We start from the raw sequence: 22,061 nt of genomic DNA, 5'->3' as shown, positions 1-22,061 counted from the left end.
ACACAATGTTTTATGACATGTTTAATCATTAATAAGCCAACGTTAAAAATAACTCTTATCTGCTGCTAATTTTGAAGCATACTTTTTGACATTGATTTTTGGACATCTGCAAAGCTAATGCAAACCCATATTACTACAACATGTGGAGAAGCTTTTTGGATAATGCTTGCTAAGCTATTACCACGGATAATTTTAGCATTTACTGTTACCATCAGCTAAATTTGCCTTTCCTCCGTGACGTTGGAATGCTTACAGTTTTCTCAGTGTTTTTTCTAGTTTCTGAATACCTTTTGCATTGTTGTAGAAATGGAATTAATTGGCAGTATCGATCGCATGTTTTGACAAGAAAGACGTTATATATAAAATCCCGGGTTTTCTGCAGGAGGCATTCGTGGCCCTCTTTAGCATGGACACCAAAATGTAACCTGACACAGCTCTGATAAGGTTAACATCACTTAGCTATGGGTCATGGGAGCTGGACAGGCCGTGCTTTATCTGTTTGATGACGATGCCAGACAAAGCTCGCCTCCTCTCTCTCTCTCCCTGTCTCTCCTCCCTCTCTCACAGTGAAAATAGTTAGCATGCAGCTCTCATTTATACCAAGATGAATATTGACCTTCTATTCCATTGGCTTACATTGGCTCCGTGGCGTGTCACACATCTCTGCCTGTGGAATGTCTTCCTATAGCATCAAGTGCCTTGTGATCCGAGTGCAACTGGGAAAATCCCCTGTATCTAAAAAAAGGATGTTTCTTCTTGTGCTGTCCAGGTGAAAGGGGGTCAACGATGAGCATCACAGAGAAGGCCTGGCGTGGACTTGTTTAATCCTGAACTTTTAAGCACAAACCCTGTCCACGGACCGTCAGAGCCATGGCATGCGCTCTGTGGAAGTTACCCACCTTCTGCTGGTTTATCCTCACCTTAGCCCAAGTCCACTCTACAGAGGGTAAGTCAAAGAGTTCACTTCTTACTCCTATCAGTGTTTGATTACGATGTGGGTTGATGTCTGTCATTGTAAATCCGGTTGCTTTATGACAATGTCGTTAGTTTGCGCAGTAGAGAAAATAAACATGTGCCTTTTCTCTTGTACCGTATATATAAAACGATTGAATTTAATGCATTAACTTAGGTGTGTGTGATGTTAACAACAATAAACAGAACCATTTTTTGACTTATCTCAATGCCAAAATTCACAACGATATTACGGCGCTGAAACAATCATGGCGGTATTTGAATTTTTTCGCCCAGCTCTGAATGGAATACAGTGAAATTGTGGGACTATATACGTAATTGTTAGTATCACTTTGTCATACATTTATAGAACTTAAAATGTGACTGGATTTTGTATACAGAAAAAAAAAATGTGGCAGCAGTTCTGATTATGTGTGCTAGAACATGTTCCTTAAATCAGCTTATTTTGAAATATACTATATCTCACCACATGTTTCTATGCAAAAGCTTGCCAGTTCGTGCGTGTGTGTGTGAGAAAGTAGTGCTGCTCTGAAGAGCGTGCACAGACCGATGGGGGATAATCTGGCGTACTTTCATTAGTTGGTAAATTGTGATTTGTCTGAGATTTTCTGCTTGAAAGCATAAGTTGTTCCCAGTGGCATCAGAGCTGGAACCATTTGTAAAATTCCTTCCTCTTAAATGTTCTGTCTCGTGGCAAAAGCTCACGCACTGATTCAACACCTCCGAACGTCTAAAGCCTGAATATGTTTTAATCATAGTGCATTTAGCGTAGATCTAATCACTCTCGGCAGTGTCATAATTATCATTTGTAGGCTGTAACTACACTATCCAGGGCTCATTCCTGTTTAATGAGAAGAATAACAGGCCGCTATTAGAGATATTGAATGACTCAGTTAAAAACCTATAACGTAGGAAGACAGGCGCCATCCGATTACCCTTCTCCAGTAGCTTTTTTGTTGATTTTCAAATATCGCACTAATGTAGGGATATTGATTCAAGTTAGGACTAATAATTCCCCAAGATTCTTAATTTACATGGCAGTCTGACTTGATATACAATATTGCTTGTGTCATTTCGCTCAGGATGGAAATTGATCATAAAAAAGTATGAAATCTGAACCTTAAGAGGCACAAAAATGAAAAATGCATTTGTTCAGTTGTGCGTTTGGTTGTTGTGGCGTGGTGCAATGATAAACCTCGTACAAATAGGACAAAATTGACAGGCACACTGAGCTTGTATTGACTTTGGCTTTACTAAGCAATACACAGAAATCAATTGGCAGTATTCGGTGAGTGATGGTGTCGTTAAACTCCCACTGGGTGAACTGGCTTTTTCTCTGCCAAAAGACTGGACCAGGGTGAGCCATTTTCTCTTTGGATTTGAAAAGTATAAGAATTACAGTCTGTCAGTGTCATTCAGTCATCAGGATCACAAAGATAGACGTCCAAACCTACATAAATGGACAGATTTGTAATATTGACATGTGGAAAAATACCTCCACTGTATTTTGGCAAAATGTTGGACTAAAAGCTCCAGGAAAACAGCTTGAAAACCACTTATTTAAACAATTTATCATTTACCTTCAACCCGCCTCCACCCCATTCCCTGTCTGTGCTGCCGGGATCAGCCCAGACACTGTTCATTACAAACAATATCCCCAAGTTAACATGCTTCATTAAACGGCATCTACTGCTAATATCTTTTTAATGCATTTTTATAATTAAATTAAATGGGTTACTGGAATGCCGTGAGTGCTTTATTCAGTGGCCCTACCTTCTATTTTTGGTTTTGAGTCTCAGCCGAGATCGATTTTGTCTAGCAGGGTTAGTTTCTCTGTTGACCTAAACTATCAATACATTAGTGATTTCCTTCGTATGACTTCCTGCAACAATCCTCTTCTAATTCGCTTCAAGTTCTCTTCAGATGAGCAAGGCATAAAAAATACGAGCCAGCCTACAGTTTAGATACTCACAACGGAGCATTCGTAAACACCGTATGAGTGTCTCTAGTGGTGTGAATTATTGTTGTCCTTGTGTGCTCTGAAATGTTCTGCTTGTCAAGTGGATTTTTAGATTATTTGAAAATTGCATTTAGTTGTTTAAAGGCATCTTAATTATGATTATTATGGTACTGACATTTCTACCAAGCCTTGAGTGTATAAGTGGGTAATATTTTAGTATCTATCTATATTTTTTTTGCTGCATTATTACAATAACGATGTTCAGACTATAGCTGACAATGCCGGATTGATTTGCTAAAATGTCCCTGTAAATGTCTTGGGTAAGATTCATGCCTGTTATAAAATGCAAATGTAAATCCCGCCTCTAGTCCTAGTGTTTCTGTTGTTGCCTATTACACCAGTCTGTGTGCATTTGCTATTATCAGTTTGACCACCATGTACTTGCATCGTTGAATCTTTTACAGCAGCCAAGGCAGGTTACAGACAGCAGCCACACCTTCGTCTGGCTCTAATGATGGTACTTTCTGTCCAACTGCTTTGAAACTATTTGCTTTTAGCCCAGGTGTTCCCCTTTGGCATTTAGAGGATTCTGTACTGCAGATCTGCCGTATTTCCCATTGTCCAATATGCATGTCACCATAGCAACCTGGCTGAAAAAGAGGTGAAGATGTAATTTGTAAAGTAATTTATTTGAGCCAAAAACACTGATTTATCCGGTGCAACACATGATTAAATTGGCTCACATGTCTTCCAAAATAATTTAGTCAAGTCTGGCCCGGTTGAAAGGATTTGTCTGTATCAGAATAACAATTCGCACCTAGCTCCCTTCAAAGGCTTTCTCCGCTGTGTGTGCATTCATTGTGTCCAAAGAGTTGCATTCTGGGACACTCTGACTCCGAGTCTCATTGGTGATGTTTTAGAAAGTGTAAAAAGAGTAGTACAGATTTTATAAACATATGCAACATGTCACGTTGTTTCTGAACAAAAACAAAAAACAAAACAAAAACTAAATTCTGAATAGGTGTACACCATTTTTTAAATATTAAAACAAATCTGATATGGTGCTGCTTCCATCTCCAGAATCACTTTACATGTAGAAGGCCTATTGCAAAAGTGCTATAGGACAATACTGCAGGTGTCTCATGTTGTTGGGGTAGGTTCTGGCTGTGCTGATTGTGTTTGTGAGCTGATTGCCATATAAAAGGAATGTCATGGGATAAAAGCTTTTCAATGGCACGACCTGTACGAACAAGCCTGGAACAGGCACTTTTTGTCCAACCCATAACAGCTCTAAACCATTCCATTGTTTCTGTGGCCAACTTAAAATGTTTGAAGTACTCTAAATTCTCAAGGGCAACAAGCAAGGGCACCTTTAAAAGTCCCATTTTTGTCTGGCATGAATGGAACGAGAAAGACTTTAAGACTCCGTCTTCCACTTTCATAGTCATTGGAATGAAATAGACAATCAAGGTGCTCTGAAATGTAATTACAGCAGGTAAAAGCTCAGGGCTCAGTTTGAGAAAGAGCCTGAGAGAATAGGATCTGTCATCAACAGTACAACTCTGACTTTTCACACAATAACAGCTATGTCTGTTTACTCAGGGACTGCAGGTGGAATCGTGACAAACACAGTGGCATTAAAATACATTTTTATGATAACTATAACAGTATACAATAAAGTCCTAACTTTATAATGCACTGAATTATGTGCATTCAAGGCCATCGCGCCTCATTATTGTTGTCAAATATCATTTGAAAACAATAGACATATTGTTTCTTAATCATGAATCAATCCTTTTTTTAATTTTGGAGAGCTGCTTTGAAAAGGTTTGAGCCAAAGAGGTGAGCTTTCTCTTTGTGTGTGTTTGTGTCCTTAGTAAACAGCTCGTGTTAGCTTTGTCTCTCTGCTCCCTCTTAAGGTCCTGGGTTTATTTGTTGGTCCTGTGGGCTGTGCTTCCCTGTGGAGCCGTGCCGGTGTGGGGTCTGTATGAGACCCGGAGTGCTGTCACGTCTCTTTCATCGGCCTGGGCCAATACCAGATAAGGAGACAATGGGGCAGGGTGGGACCACGCCCCCCGGGTCCTCTCCCTGCAGAGCACTTCAAATCCTCATTAGGATTTTCAGCAGAGGAAGGAGGGATTTTCAGGATTAGGACTTGTCACTGTGGCTCCAGGTCTGTGTTTGTCATGCATCTTTGAACCACCTTTATCAAAGCTCGATCCGCTGTCACCTACTGTAGCACCTAACTGAAATATACTCTACAATAGGGCCAGAAATATGACAATAAATATAATGATGACCTGATCCTTGAGACAATCTGATATTTAGTAGATATGATCAAATTCCCACTCACCGATTCTCTGTTTAATGCAGCTCCATGCTCAAACAATGAGACCTTTTCCCATGCACTCCTTGAATTGGACAGCCTCTGAGTGACAGATGGATTTAACCAATCACAGGGAAGTATGAACTCTCAGAAACAGCAGATGGTTTTGGTTACATCTTGAAGGCGTATATAAACTCAAGATTGACTGATATGGGTTTTTTCATGGCTGATGCCGATACTGGTTCTTTAAAATCCAGATCAATCGATAATCTCTATTGCTATTTTTTGGCCAATACGTAGGGCCGATTTAGATTTTTTCCCCAAATGGTGGAATTCAAGCTCACCCATAGACATTTTTTTTACTCCAAACCTTTAATAGAGCTTTGTAGTCACGTTTTGAGCAGTTATCTATCGTGTTCAAATAAAGGTTTGTGTGTATTTTTTAGGCAGCATGTCAACCCAAAAAAAATATCGGCGTGTGCTTGAGATTTAAGGCCTATAGCCGATACGTTAAGAGATGATCATGATAGAGTTTAATGACAATACCCATTCTTACTGTACTGTACATGATTGTTAAGGGTTAAGTGTAAGATGGCACTTCTCTCAACAAGGAAATGTATGTTACAGTCATTTAAAATACTAGAGGCAACGCCATTCTTTCATCTTTTTGTGTCTGTTTGCCAATAAACAAAAGAAAATACTACAATTTCTACAAAAGATACTTCAATGACATGGCTCAATGTCGTGACATTCGCTAAAATCAAATTGCCAAAGTGAAGTCATGCATTTATAGCCTCAGTTAGCCTAGTTAAGCCTGCATTCCTCACTGACTGTTCCTTTCCATCCTTGGGAACGACCATGAGTTTGTTATTCTAAAGTTTTAAATAGTTTGCTTTGACAAATAGGCCTACTGTAATTAGTGACACTAAAATCGTAAAGCATTTCTAACCCACTCGTGTTAAAAGTTTGTCCCTTTTTGCTGCTCATGGTGCCGAAGGTCATCTGAAAACCAAAAAATAGACGTTGCTCACTTGCATCGAGTTCCTAATGCCTCTTTACTGGCCTGAATAGCGCTTCTACCTAATTCCCTGAACTTGCAGCATCAGCGTCCTCCCTAATGCTTATTTATACAGAGATAACCTTGGGAAGCATCATTAGTTTGTTGTTTGCTGTCACTGTCTATAATTCACACTGAGATCTTTGGCCTTGACATGGTAGCAGGAGACGCACCGGATTGTTCAACTCTACTCGTCTTCCTGTCACAGCGGGGCCACCTCAAATTACATTTTTAACCAAGCAGCCATGTCTAAAACCAAGTCTGTTGTGGTTGAAAGATGCAGCCATTTGTTTTGCTTGAGGAACAAAGTATCCGCTGGACTATGCAACATGTGTCTCGCTCAACCTCTAACATGGGCCTTAATTGGTTTTCAGTCGTGTCTGGGAGAGTAGTTGGGGTTGACAGAGCTACAGTCTGGCTTCTCCAGTCATTGTCAGCGCTGATGCTTGTGGATAATGGGTATTCACTCTGGTCCCACGAGGCTATGCAGGAATCCCAGGCACCTCACATTAGCCGTTTACCTCCCTGTCCCCATCTGCCATGTTTTGCTTTGTCTTTCTCTATTCTTTGCACAGGTAAGCATGCAGGTTCCTATTATGCGTATTCGGACCATATTGTGGTAAGCGTACAATGTCCTTTATGAAAGCAAAACAACAGGAGAGAGATATCACTTATCTTTATGCTGTGGTCGAGCCAAAAAGCTTTTATTTGTAGAAGCTCTATTGTTGGTTGATCTCAGGAAATGGGACTATAGCAGTGAGTGTGGGCATCTTTGTATGGACACAGTTCAATTGTTCAAAGTAATGTATTGTATGCTTTTGAAAAGTTGTGTTCCAGTATGCTGCTCCGATTCAATATAATTTGGCACAGGGCCTTTCTACAGTGCATACCATTTAGGTTTATTACAACAATTTCTGAGCAATTAGTCCTATTTACCATACTTGAGCGCATTCTGCTTGAGAGTATGTTTAATGTATTTTTACAGTACTGCCTTTAACAATTAATTTAATGTTTTATTAGTATAAATCCAATACTTGTACACCGCGTCCAAGCTTCTTCCAGATGTTGCTTCGAAACACACAGGAGCCCAGTCTCACTTCCTATACGTTATTTAGAAAAACAGTCTCTTCCTCCCAAGCCTGGGCAAATGGAGAGGTTTGCGTAAGGAAAAAGCATCTGACATAAATTACTATATGCAAAGTAGTGGAATATTTCCAGTGGCGAAGGGAAGCAGAAGAGGGAGATTTGCAAACCAGCGCAATATGTCTTTGTTACTATTCCACCCAGAGTTCCAACAATAGGGTGAGTAGACAGGCAGCAGTATATGTCACATAAAAACAACCTTTAGATAACTGAAATAGCACATTGGTGTCTCTTTAGTGCTTGTAATACTTCCATTTGGTGCAGCCTGTGTAGTGGACATCAAGGAGTGCGCTGGGGCTCATGTGAGGACTGTTGATGAAGTGCTACGTGGAAGGGGCGGGTGAGGAGACTGGTTCTGATTATCCACTATAGATAGAATATCAAACAGCAGCCGGTCTGCTCCTCATGGACACGCCAATGGAACCAGTCCGTTTGACTGGAGTTGTGTCCGGTTTAGAAGGTTAGGCGTCAGGGTTTGGATCAAACGGTGGAGAGCGTGGTTCTAGTCACACAGACTCATATCATGACGCATCTAGAGACTCAACCCAGACAAAGAGAACAGTTTAGGGAGTATGTAGTACTGTATTAGTACTTTAAGAATTGCTGGTTTTCAGTGATACTTGAACATTTTTTTCAGTAAATATCCATGAATCATTATCTCTACAATGTTTGTTGGAGAAGTGGGCTGTGCTTCCTTCTCCCAAAACCACCCATGTATCAAAACAATACATTTTTTGGTAGCTTTTTTTTTTAAATCCTTTTTCCCCTCACTGTAGTGGTACCTTTTATAAATCATTTATATCATTCCATTATTATTTTTATACAGATTAAGTTTCAGTCTTTTGTGTTGACTCGCATTTAAATAATTCACTACATAATGAGCATCATAGTCCTTAGAGCCATTCAAACAGAAATAATTGTTATATTAATATTGAGCAATTATGTATGCTTCCATTGTCTCGTGCCTGAAACAAAGCCCAATTAATTTACAACATGCATGTGGTTAGTGGTGTGTGATCACCTTCTACATAAGACTTTCTTATTAGCTGGTATAACCAAAGAACATCACATACAGTGTAGCAGTCCCCAGATACAGTCCAGGTTGCAGAGTGAGTTAGCAGATACTACTGCTTGCCCTTTGTGGAATCCTTTTTGTCCTCTTGCTTTGGGTCCTGATTTAGAGCAGCCATAAATCGTGGTGAGGCTCCTGTAAACGATGGGTGGTGAAACTACATCCATAAATATGAAGAATTCAGAGGCAGGCCCTTTGAAGCCTCCCTAAGAGCCCATTTATGAAGCTTGTTCCTGGACTCAGTTACATGGTTTCAAGTGCATCTGCTGTTTTCCTTCAATTAAATGCTTTTAGGCCAAGTCAACATGAACACGGAAAGTTTGTTCTGTCTACGTGATATGATGTTTAACAAAATACACCTGGCAGGAAAGTTTATTTTTACATCCAAAGATTTTGCTTACCGTTTAGTACACATTATTTGACGATTTTCTTTTATGCGGATTAGGTTTCAAGTGAATGTATTCCTTGCTTTACTTGTGTTACCATATGACTGTAACTCCAGCTATTCTGCTTGGAAATGGCTGAGGAATTTCACTGATGCATTGCAACTGGGTCCTGAGCCCTGAGACTGAGATTATAGCAGTAGTAACATTACTTCTGTCATGATAATACATTTTGAAGGATGATATAATGCAACGGAGATATACTGCGATAAAAGATAATATTGAAACTACTACTGACACAATAACAATTATGTAAGATAATCGCAGTAAACATTTCTTTTTTTTTAAATAGATAGTACTATTTACACTTATTCAGTCTTAGTGCATGACACTTTATTCTTATTGCACAAATTGTATTCTTATTTAAATGACTTTTTATTTTTATTCTTAAATTCTATCCTGTGGTTGTGGCATCTGGTAACTAAGAGAATTTCCCTTCGGGGATCAATAAAAGTGATTCTGATTCTGATTCTGATTCTGATTAGTCTTTTACAGTTCCCCAAATCTCCCTACTTTTACAAAAATAGCGCACACACCACAAGTTTTGAGCCACAACATACAGTTTAGTGTTCAAGCTTTCATATATTAAACGATAAATTGATTTTGTATTTATCGTGACAGGCCTAGTAACAATAGTTTGAGAAGAAACCGTCGTTGTCATAATGCCATAAACAAATGATCTTCTTCCACGTGTATATTATTCCGTAAAGGTTTTAAATGCAAGTTCAGGTGCTGTCAGTTACAAATTGCGCCTGACCCCTGCACTTTAACCTTTGACCTTCTGTCACTCTGACCTCAGGTTGTGTTTGCCTGTCAGGAGGATACAGCTTTACTCTGCAGTGAAAGATGAGCACAGAATAGAGTCGAAAAGCAACTTCGGAAACACTAAAAATCTAGTACTTAAATTAGTTCACTATTAATTATTCCCTGACACAGGCACAGCTGGACAATTCCCCTTTGCTTGCAACTTGCTGTTTTCTAATTTACATAATATACTTATTCTTCCCACAATAAAAACAAGCTATAATTAAAGTTGATAACCGCTAGAGACGTTTGATAAATCCTGAAATGACAACTTGAAAGTGCTCTGTCCCTTCAGTGTGAAGCCTAGACAGATGGAAACCAGCGATATAGCTTCCATTGAGATTATTTTGTTATTAAAAAAGAGACAATTAGGATCTGTATTTTTAACATTATAACCATTACAAAACCCATTGAGATGTACTAGTCTTTTATATCGCAATGAATCACAGCCAGATCTGTGATTAATGTGTGCAAGACTGAATTCAATTATTTCTTGGCTTGTTTTCTATTTGATTGATTACCTCAAGATGTAAAAATGTGTTCATTATTGCATTATCTGTGAAACAATATTTTGTACTTTCTTCTGCTGCTGCTGTTGTGTTTGTTACCACGTTGAAGCTGCTAAAACAACCCATCTTAAAATGTCTCCTTGCAATGGCGCCACTTCGTCCTTTCTGACTTAATCTGTGTTTAAAATGTACCTCAAGTGTAATACCCGCCTATACTTCCACCTCAGAGTATTCACATTTTGTCACTGAACAATCATGTGACATAAATTCTGAACAAGAGCTGGGTGAAGAATTCAGTTAGGTCTGCCGTGCATGATGTCGCCAGGGCATGACTAGCCGGTTGGTCAGGGAATTTAACTGGCAGGCGGGGGTCAGGGGAGGCAGGGGCTGAATAATGTACCACAAATACATACACATGAGACAGAGGAGAGAGAGGAGGAGAGGGGACGTGATGCCGGGGAGAAGGAAGTGCACTTGGGGAATGCAAAAAACCCAAGCAGATGGACCCTTCTCATTTGTGTGTACTGCCACTGGTGACCCATTGGGAAACGCTTCCTTATTGAATCGAGGAGCATCAAACGGTTCATTGAAGCAGAGAAGGAAGTCTGGGCCCTCACCATGTATCTCAGTCTATTTATTGTAATGGAGGGTGTGATGGAGAGAATAAGGACATGGCAAAAACAACAAATCCAGCATGAAAGGTGTCATAGGTGAAGTGCGCTGTGTTACGTGGTTAAGTAGCTGTCAGTGGTAGAGCTGGTCCATTATCTGTATATGTGTAAGTTTTGGTTGTCAGGAAAAATCTCTGTGAGTGCACCAGATAAACTATAAACGAAATTCAAATAAAAGAGAAAATTATGTTGCCGCCACACCCATTTTTAATATTGAAAATTGGAAAAAAGAAGACATAAAATAGGCCTTTCTGCACACAAATCAATTAAATGGATATTTCACTTATTAGTCTTGGCAATTCTGCAACACTAATTAAAACTCGGACATTAATTCGCAAAGTGTGTGTTTATCTTAAATTACAAAATATTATCAGCGAAGGATTTTTGTTATAATGTTAGAATTCTTCTTAAATTCGCGATCCACCTTTGTTCAACTTAAGGGCAATTTCATTATCCTGTCTTTCACTGACCGTTTCTTAAAATTGAACGCCGCACATTTCTTGGTTACTAGAAGATGGATGTCCTTGCTTTTTGTGTGTGACCTAAAAATCTGTCGTCTGTATTCTGGTGTACACACACACACGCACAGACTTATACACACACACACACACACACACACACACACACGCTCCGGCTGCAGTGCCTGGCCTCAGGGCTATCCGATATTAGACAGTGGGATGACATTGTGCAGACGTGGTAGCGCAGTGCTCCGACATGTGCTGATGATGTGGAGTCAATAATGCATTATGAAAAAAGGGATTTATGACCTTGATGAGGCCCACAGAGCTTAATTAGGCCTAAAGGTTGATTTACATACAAGTGTATATGGAATCTGATGAGGCTGTCTTTCCCTGCCGCTGCTGCTGCTGTGCATTTGGATGGAGCTGCACTTGACCTGAAGGAAACTAACATTAAAATATGAAGTAGAACACTTGCTATTTTTAAAAATATTTTCTATTTTTTTTATTTTTTTATTATTTATTCCCTTCTACTAACTTAGAGGAGCATAACCAACAGCTGGAAAAACATTAATCATACAAATTAAATAAAAATAATATAAAAACACTGAAATTTGATTTTCAAGAAATGTCAAGAAATTCAATTACATTTGATACTTGCTTGAAATGTTACACTAGACGAAGCAATTATCTTTAATTTGGTTTGAGTAGCTCATGAAAAAGTATACCAGCCGTACTTGATGCTAACCACCAGTATGCACTGCTCGACAGCTCAATTAATTTTTAGTTTTAATGCTTTGGGTGGTGCGAATACAGTTTAAAAAATGAAACTGGAATAAACAGTACCCTTTTACAGCTCATATTCAAAGCAAAATGACAAGATCGTCTCCTGACTCATGTACCTATATCAAAGATGCTGCCGATAGCCCCCTGCTGTTGCTATGGAAGTAGCAGAGATGTAAATGAACTGGAGTGAATTGGCTGGTGGAGAATACAGATGAGACGGAGGTGCTCATTCCCCTGCTACTCCGTGCCTCATCTTTGCCCAATAGTTTTCTCTCATCCCCCCTTTTCCCCCTCTCGCTTTCAACTATAGCCCTTCTGGATCACCAATCATTATTCTGCATAAATTTACAATAAAGCAGCTTATTTGGGTTGTAAGAGAATATTCAGGGTGGATTTAATGGTGTAATAGTGAAAAAATGGAACGTGACTAAAAACCCACATCTTCTCCCTGGCATTTAATACAAGCTACACATGATATATTGTTGTTTTATTGTTCTTTGCCTATGTATGCCTGTGTATTTTTTATCCAAAGCCCCTTTAGGCAGCTGAAGTTGCTCTTAAATGTGCTATATAAATAAAAAGTGAATTGAATACGTAACAAAAATGTATTTAAAACTTGTATTAGTGGAGCATAGGTATAGCTATCCTTTTGGTACTATAACACAAAGCCTATCATGCAAAGGAGTAAGTATTCAGTTATATTAAGAGTTCTCATTAAAAGTTCTCATTAAAACAACATTTTGTGGATGCATATCAAATGTACATCCAAAAACATGGAAAACATTATAGCACAGCATATAATTGGCTACACCATTTTATCCAAAAATACTCACGCTTTTGCATATCGCATTGTTACCATAATAACACAATATTGTCAGATTTGTTTTCAGTATATAGCCTTACATATAATCTCATATCTTTTGGGGTTTCGATTACAAGAACTCCACATTCAGACTGATTTCCACACACAAATCTCATTTCTATAGATATCTCAAAAACACATTTAAATCAGAAAGTTTTGCAACCATTTCCCAGCCGCAAAAGTCATAGTTTGGACATCACTTGTCACAAACTTTAATAATGTTCAGATGTTACGGGCTGAATTACAGGAGAAGCCAAAACCTCAACATAACTGACTGTCTTTTTCTGTCAGCCGCTTCCAAAAGTGACTTCAGTTTTCAGCATGCTACACAATGATACATGTACGCAAATAGGAACCCAGTGTCCAAGTGCGTAAATGAGAATTTCAAAAAGACATTCAAAGAGTTTTTCCCTCTTCAATGACCACACAGCGTCAACCGTCCAGCCTCTTCCCCGCTGTTTCCAGGAAATTTGCAATATTTTTCGTCTTTGCCTCCCCTGCGTAGAACTGACATGTTAAGAATACAGGATATCTCGGGATTATCGAATCAGCCCTGTTGGAGGACTTTTAACGTAGAGGTTTGCAAGTGGGGCACAACCTCGCGGAGACTTCAAGCTGAGTTTCCCTATGTCTCCACAGCCAGCGCCGTATACGCCACACTTTTCTTTTCACCTCAAATCCCCCCAGTAAGTAACCTCTGCTGCCCGTGATGCTAGCTCATTTACAAGCAGCTGTTTTTCCCTCATTATAAAGAAGCAGGCGAATCAAAGGCTAGCGCTAATGCAAGTCGACAAGCTTTGGGAGAGTGGACAAGCATTGACCGGGACCTCGACAGAAAAATTATCTGCTTTCACATCAAAATAATCTGGAGACCCCCTTTTGTCCCCCCGGTCACAAAGATGGCAGCAGTGGAGTGGACTGAATAGCGCTTTTGATCACTCGCTAGGGTAACTCTAGTGGCATGAGCAACTCAGATTACAAAGAGGTATTTTGATGGGAAAACTTACCAAAAGCAAAAAAAGTAACAGGAATAAGTTTAGTTTGTAACTTTTGAAGGTAGTATATGTGTAAATATTTTTAATGGGTCCTATACTTTCAAACTACTATAGTGAGACTGACTTTCTAAAAAAAATATACATATGTGAAAGTAAATAAGTACAAAACTACTCTTTTCTAACTAAACCTGCATTTTTTTGTCTATATAATAAGATTTAAGCCATAAAAGGTTGAATTAATAACTTAGATATGCAAACTAAGAACTTAAGTGTTTCATTCTGCTGTTTATTTATTGCAGCTCATGATTTTTTTTAACAATATTTTACATTTACAATAGTTTTCGTGGTTTAAATCTGCTCTTAGTGACGTAAAGCAGTTTCAATATCAGCGTTTATCGTCTATATTTACTTCAGCAATATATCAAACTTGTTTCTAACTATGTAAAACGACAATTTCTGTGTATAGTTTGTAATGTTTGCATATTTGAAATACATCTATAGTAAAAAAACTACAAGACTGGATAAATATAACACAGTACCATCAGGTTGCCATATAAACTGGATTTTCTCTTTGCCACTGAGCTGATGATTCTCTATTGACCCAATATTATTTTAAAGGTTACCCAGGACATGGCAGTCGGTGAAGTGAAAGACATACCTCATTAGAGCAGTGAAGTATTATGACCTATGAATTGAGGAAGAATGGACCGTGTTTGAAATCAATGACATTTAACGATAGTATGCTCATGTTAATAGACTATTACCTTAAAAGTTGTCATTAATTTTGAATATAAAGGAAGCCACGGTGAAAAACTGTCCCATAACTGTTGAAAACTGAAGAAGAACGATAGGACCAGAGGAGTCAGCATCTTTGCATAATAGTTAACTGTAATTTAGACTGTATAAAGAAGTGGACTAAGTGAGTTTGATGTCACCTATAGAATTCGGCTCCAGTCAAATGAAGCTCGTTGAAGCTAGCAGTTATAGGGGCCAATTTGAGGCAGAGTTCCATATTAGGAATTCCGACCGCGACTATCATAGCAACCAAAGAGCCAATCCAGTCAGTTCCAATGAGTGAACGGATATGTAGCAACACTGTCAATCAAACCTGTTGCTAACGTTCGCGGGAGTAACCTCAGGGAAAGAAGGCACCTGATTTGTCTGTTATTAATGTTCTTATCTTAATAATAATAAATAATAATAATAATAATAAAAAAAACAGGATCATATAGAGCGGGTGAATACGAACATTTAAAGACCAAAATGACGAGGCTCACTGCAGCAGTTACAGAGGGAGGGGTGACAGTTTTTCAGTGTAAAGTCATTTGGAGCCAGACTCGATGGAGCCGGAAGCGAGTCACTTCCTTTTTGGAACGTGGCGGCTAGTGCGCTATCTATGTCCATTTATATACTGTCTATGTTTAGTGCACAAGATTTTGTTCCTCTAAGCATGAGTGTCCAAACTTTTTTCCACTGATGGGCCGGTGTTCATTACCGTGGGTCATTTTGATGCAGTTTATGTAACGTAGAGCCACTGTACCTTTAATAAGTCTTATTTATAGGTCTGTACCACAGTGCCATTATCCTATTGAAATTATAGTGGTAGAAATACTTTAATTTGCTGTAAAAAGTTCATCAGGGCCAATACAGCAGGAGTTCTGAGGGCCAACAAAAAACTGTCTGAGGGCTGCATTTTGCCCCCGGGCCATAGTTTAGACACACTCGCTCTAATGCCAAGAATAATGTCTGAATGCTTTAAATATGACCTTTTTGAATAATTCCCCTGTAAGTGAAATCTAGGCCCTATAAATAAATGCTTAAAAAACGTGCTTAATGTATGCTGCTGTATTTGATTTCTAAATAGCTGAGGAGAGTGTCTGATTAAGACTTCTGTCAACAAGGCCACAATAAGGATCCCACTAGTTTTGTCTCTCTGCTTGTTGCCATGGCCACCAGAGCGGGCATCCTTCACTGCATCACACTGAGTGAAATTAGTGCCTATATGACATAGGTACATGTGATGGAGTTTGATTGACAGGCAGAGGTTGAAGTATTCTAATGGCAGCCTTCTTTGATATTTGGAGGAGGTGTTCTGCATCCTGTGAAGAGAAAAGTGCGAAGTTTCCCTGGCTGAGTGTGAAAGTGTGGCTGCGCGTGTGCGACTGACAATCATAAGGGAACACAAATAAGAAAAAACATCTCTGCTTTTTAATCGTGCAGATCTGTTTTTGCACCTCGCGCCAGTGTGTTGTGTGGACTCTCATTCTGTTGGCTCAGCATCCCCTTTCAGCACAAAAACATACCTCAATTACAGCAACAAGTCTCTCCGGTTTCTTTCTTGTTCTTCTTGTGAAAATCCCCAACATATAGAAAGATTCTGTTTATTTATTGCCATGTGAATAGCAAATAATTTACAGATCATGTTTTCCATAAATAATTATGCTAATGATGCACAAGCTAAATCATGATTACTTTTCAGGCTCATTTGAATAATGATATTATTTGGATTAGCACGTCTAAGCATTGGGTGCAATTTGAACATTGTGCTACACTGTGCCAGCAGATGATCGATGGTGTTTGGCTGTCTCAATATTATCTGTATGAAAACAGGGGCTATATAAACTCTCATTATACAATATAAAGGGATTTATGCAATTGTATTAGGATCAGATTTTGATTCAGCATTGCAGAGTAAATATTGCGTTGTTATGCATTATAGATAGATCTCTTTTATTGCTTTCCTTCCACTATTTATAAAGCATTTGATGGCTCCTTCTAAGTTATGCTTTATTACAATAATGTATTTGTGACCATGCAAATGAGATGTGTAGAGTTTAAATCATGTGTCTTTATTAGTTTAATGCTTTGACATTGAAATACACTTAGCACTAAAGCGCTCGGCACTTTTAAAGCTGGGGTCTGCACTTTCTGGGTCATTGTGAAAAGATCAATAATAACTTTCAATTATAATCCTATTGTCAATCTGACAGTTGACCCTATTACGGCAGTATTGATAGCTGCTCTCCATTGTGTAATTGAGGCAATAGTGGAAGAAGAGGGAAAATATTGTATGTCTGGATTGTGTGGACTAAAGACTGGATCTTAATATGATTGATCTGAGTAAAGTGTCTACATTTTGATTTGATCCTTTCTTCAGCTGAATGAGTTATTTGATTCAAACTGAAAGGGACGTTACAATATAAAACGTTAGTCTTATGATCATTGTGAGAAGAAAAATGGCTTGTTTTTCTATCTTTTATTTACAGTTTGATAATGAGTTTGACGATGTTGTTGGCTCATTAGTGTGTGTAACGCCATAATGCAGTTACGCTATTAATATAATGAGACAAACCAGGTGGCTTCTATAATTTTTTATGGACTCATAGTAACACTACCACAATACCTTCATTGCATATGATCTACAGTGAAACATATGGTGATTTAACAGCCAAATTAAGAGTTTAACACGTGCGCGTACGGCCGGTGGGGTCATCCGTGTCTCTGTATCGATTCTATCCGTGCCATTCACATATCGTCTGCTCCAAAAATACCCGTCTACTCTGGAATGAAAAAGTAGTCCAGTCTCAAACGCAATCAATGAAGAGAGGGAGAGGCTGTCCGCTGTTGTTTATGACCATGCGTTAGCTCTGTCAGGTCTAAACCGCTCTGACAAATAAAATGTCCTTTAAGCATGGCCCATTTAGTTTGATTTGCAGATATTTGACAAGAAAAACATCATATTTTTCAGGTTAGGCCATCAGCACATTTGTAAAGTTGCAAGTAGTTTTTGGGTTGTTCCATGTTTTGGAGCACACATTGCATCAGTCTGTTTTTGTACTTTGTTGTAAATCATAAAAGCAGAAGTGGAGTTAGCCGTGCCGAGTCATTTAAGTGTTTTAGCAGCGTTCCCGGGACACTCTGAGCATCCGTGGTTTTGGAGGAGGATTTGGGGATCAAACCCGAAGGACTTAAACGCGGCCCAAGAAGTAGATCATACGCAGCTGCAAAGTAGGCCAGAGTGAACGGGCGGATCCCACCAAGTACATGACGGCTGCTTCACTGACCCATGAAAACTTCTGTAAACTATAATTTTAATGGGGATTAGCAGTGAGAGAAATATACTATACAACTAATGTGTGTTTGTTTTTGATGTACATACTAAACATTCTTGTGGAAAAAACAGTCTATAGAATTTGTTTTTTGTACATGCCAGTTTGATATTGTAGCGTGCAAATTGAGTTAGTGCATTTTAAACATAAAAGCAGCCACGATGAGTCTTTACAGATGGTCACATTTTTATATAGCGCTTCTCCTCCTTTTACTGCACTCAAAGCGTTTTACACAAGGAACCACTCACCCATTCACACACACATTCATACAACAGTGTGCAAAGAAACGGAGGGTAAGTGCCTTGCCCGTGGACACAATGACAGCAACACTCTACCTACGTTGGGACAAAAATGGATGTCAAGATTATTTGGTTAATTGGTAATCATGTATTTCAGGTCACAGTCTAATTGGAAATACAACAAAAATATAAATGAATAATTACAGTAATCGCTAAAATAAGCCATTCCAATTAAATCTTCGCACTAAAAAGTGAACCTAAATGTAAAGTGAACCTAAATGTAAAGTGCTTTCTTATCACGTTAAGTTAGATAGTTTTTTTTTTTTTTTCATAAACTAGAGCAGGGGTGTCAAACTCAATTTCACCGAGGGCCACATGTAACTGTAAAACCATATAAATGCAACTGAATGTAATGTAAAATAAACGTAACTGCTTTTTTTTTTTTACTTATTACTTGACTACAAATATTGCATATGCGTTTAGATGTAAAAAAAAAATGCCTATAACTGTGTATCTCCTGATAAACTGACATTTTGAGACAGTCATACGTTTTAATTTACCTTGTCGCGGGCCACATAAAATGACGTAGCGGGCCGCATTTGGCACACGGGCGTTGGGTTTGACACATGTGAACTAGAGGAATAGTAGTGGATAGGACAGTTTGAACTAAGGATTTCACCGTTGTTTTGACTTGGTATCAATAATCGTGAATAATTGTAAAATAATAAATTGTAACACACAAACCCACAAAAGAAATATTGTAACATCCCTAGTGAAAAAATGGCAAAAAGGATAATAGATGATTCGAGTAGTTCTGGGTACTTTGACTTCTACATACATTTGTTCAGTCGTTGTAGAGTTTGCACCTGGGTATGAACCCTGCAAATCACTCCATATAAATCTGTAAATGTTTGTATTGCACTATATTTGCATTTCATTTCCATCTGTCAGTGTAATTAGGCCAGTTCTATTTTGATGATGCGACATGTGAAAATGATAGTGGAGAGTTATTCATTTAAATTTAATTCATTACGTCCTCTGAGACTTGGTGGTTTACAGCAGCAGGGATCTCTGTATTTTTAAACAGCCGGCGTGTTCCACCAATTAATCAAGTGCTTTAAAACTTAAGATTTATTATTGTCATAATTGGGAAGAGGAAACCACCAAGGACCAGAGAAAAATCTACAGATCTGCAGTGAAAAGACTGTGGTATTAATATAGCCAGAAAACTGAGCCCATGGCAGAGATGGTAAAAAGGCTTAGAAAGTTTGCTAATGAACATTTTACCTTTTCCAGAGATGGACTGTGTGACCAACCAAATAAAAAGAAGTACCACCAAATCTTAGTATAGCTGACAAACCAGTAACCACATGTATTATTGCTGTAATTCAAAACAATGTAGCCATCACATAAGCCAACAAGGTTGGTGCAAAAGTGTAAAAGCAGATTCCGCTACTGCATACGAATAATTTAGCTTACCCTGAGACCTGAAACATTGAAACCAAGCAGGTCCATTGAAAGAAATTTGAGAACCCAGGTAAGAAACCTGACATAGGCCCCCTCTCATATAAATCAACAGGAAGAGGGACCCCTAAGACCTTGGAGCCTGAGACAACAGATCCTTTCTCCCCCCATGTTGACTCCCCTATTTTCAACTGTCACAGTTTGGATGCACAACATCACAGTGTAATGTAAAGAAAACTGTAAAAGCAATTTAACAGTTTACATTGTTACGCTCTGCTCATAAAAGTGAATATTCTGAAATGTAGCATTTGATGAAACTGCACATAAACTTGCATACTGTATGTTTTCTGCTTATACATAATGTCTTTTCAATTATTTACCTCCCATATTTTAAATAACTGCATCTAAATATCTCACATTCAGCGTATCCATCACTTTCTATATAGTGCCTGGTGTGGTGTTGCAGTCAGCGAGAGCACAGCCTTGTCTTTCACATCTTCTCCTTCTCTTATCACCGTTTAAGAATGTAATTTGACATTGACTGATGTTTAACATAGGCCTATAGCATGACTACACATTGTATTACTTGACTTTTGATGGCGCGGTGCTGGAGTGCATTGACAAGAACTCGAAATTGCTTGTCAGCTTCACTAACACGTCTTTTTTTTTTTTTTTTTTTTTCTTTCCACCAGGGCTTGTATTTTTGTTCAAAATATACTTGCACAACATATCTGATAAATAGTTTATTACCTTAAGCAGCTGATTCTGACACTAGAAGGTGAGAAAGGCAAAATAAAATATGGCTGAAATATATCATATTTGAAAGCCTTTAGCCTGTCGGCCACTCGCGTAAGCTTGCTGTCAAGAATAGAGCAAAAAGACAAGAAAAATCATTCCCCACAGATTGCATGTGCCCAAGTAAATAGTGCTGCAAAGGTGAGATGATATCTACTGTATATTACTGTTTTATAGCCCTGAAGTCTTTAATCTGATTGGTCCACCATCAGGAAATACAAAGTGACATTTATCTTCCTTTACAAAACAAGAGTTGCTATATAGAATGCAAATTACTTTTATAGCATTCAATCAGACTAAAGATAATTGTATTTAGACTTAATTGATGAAGTATTCCAACAAAGTAAAATGAAGCCAGCCGCTCCTCTGGCCGAATGGACTGAGGTGAACTTAAAACAATCAACACTGAGCTTTGTAATCACGCAGCACATTGTTGTTGGAGTGCTGACGAGATTAGTATTATGCTCATGTGGTGTCTGCAAATGTCTCATTTGACCTGTCCTTGTTGTCTGAAGCGATGCTAGCTCTTGTCTCTCGTTTTTAGGGAGACTGTATGTTCATTTTTGTTGTGTTTTTGGAAAGGTTGCATTCAAAACCCACCAACTGTTATAATGACTGATTTGAATGAAAACTAGTGCCAGTAGAGTTTTTGATATCATGCACAAAGGTCATAAAAAATATTACATTTTATAATGCGTAAAACATTTTTAGTTTTTTTAGACAAAATATTATGTTCTTTTTCTAAATGTTATGATATTGATCAGAGACAAAAACACAGAAAGGTCAAAACTTTCCTTTTATAACTTCTAATGAGTATCTTTTTCAGTATTTGTTTCAGTATCAATCACTATCTGGGTATTGATTTTCTTGACAACCCTTGTAGCTTATGTCTGTAAAAAAAAAAAAAAAAGAAGAAGAAAAACATTTGAACAGAATGTATTCCTTTCATTTTTGTGTTTTGAAAGCTCCGTCTCCCGTTCATTTCTATTCTCACCCAGTTCTCTCTTGTTGTCTCCAGGGTTTAGCCGCGCTGCCTTGCCGTTTGGCCTGGTGCGGAGGGAGCTGTCATGTGAGGGCTATCCCATTGACTTACGGTGTCCAGGAAGTGATGTCATCATGATCGAAAGTGCCAACTACGGTCGCACGGATGACAAGATCTGTGACGCTGACCCCTTCCAGATGGAAAACATCAACTGCTATCTTCCAGACGCCTACAAGATCATGTCACAAAGGTAAAGGATATAGAAACACTGCATGGGCAAGACGTTTGATTCGACACAGTTATGTTTTTAATATGAACTAGCGCTCTGGGCGTTTCGACTTGGGCACTTGTCAATAGTAGCAATTCCATGCCTTTTGACACCTTTTACGTTTGTTTCGCCTTTGGTAGAAAAAC

The 22,061-nt window shown here is 38.6% G+C and overlaps 1 protein-coding gene across 19 annotated transcripts in view; it reads left to right on the top strand.

Annotated features, from left to right (window-relative positions):
* Positions 1-22,061, top strand: part of adgrl2a (adhesion G protein-coupled receptor L2a) — a 108,090-nt gene that overhangs the window by 20,685 nt on the left and 65,344 nt on the right. For all 19 annotated transcript variants that reach the window (XM_055221102.1, XM_055221110.1, XM_055221107.1 and 16 more), the window contains exons 2-3: positions 770-946; positions 21,684-21,897. In XM_055221102.1, the coding sequence (XP_055077077.1) occupies positions 871-946; positions 21,684-21,897 (290 nt within the window). In that variant the 5' untranslated portion in view covers positions 770-870. The remainder of the gene's footprint in view (positions 1-769; positions 947-21,683; positions 21,898-22,061) is intronic.

This window comes from Periophthalmus magnuspinnatus, chromosome 4, assembly GCF_009829125.3.
Source record: "Periophthalmus magnuspinnatus isolate fPerMag1 chromosome 4, fPerMag1.2.pri, whole genome shotgun sequence".
In the NCBI taxonomy this organism is placed as follows: Eukaryota; Metazoa; Chordata; class Actinopteri; order Gobiiformes; family Gobiidae; genus Periophthalmus; species Periophthalmus magnuspinnatus.
The sequence above is the reverse complement of the archived record's forward strand: the minus strand, read 5'-3'. Positions and strand labels throughout refer to the sequence as shown.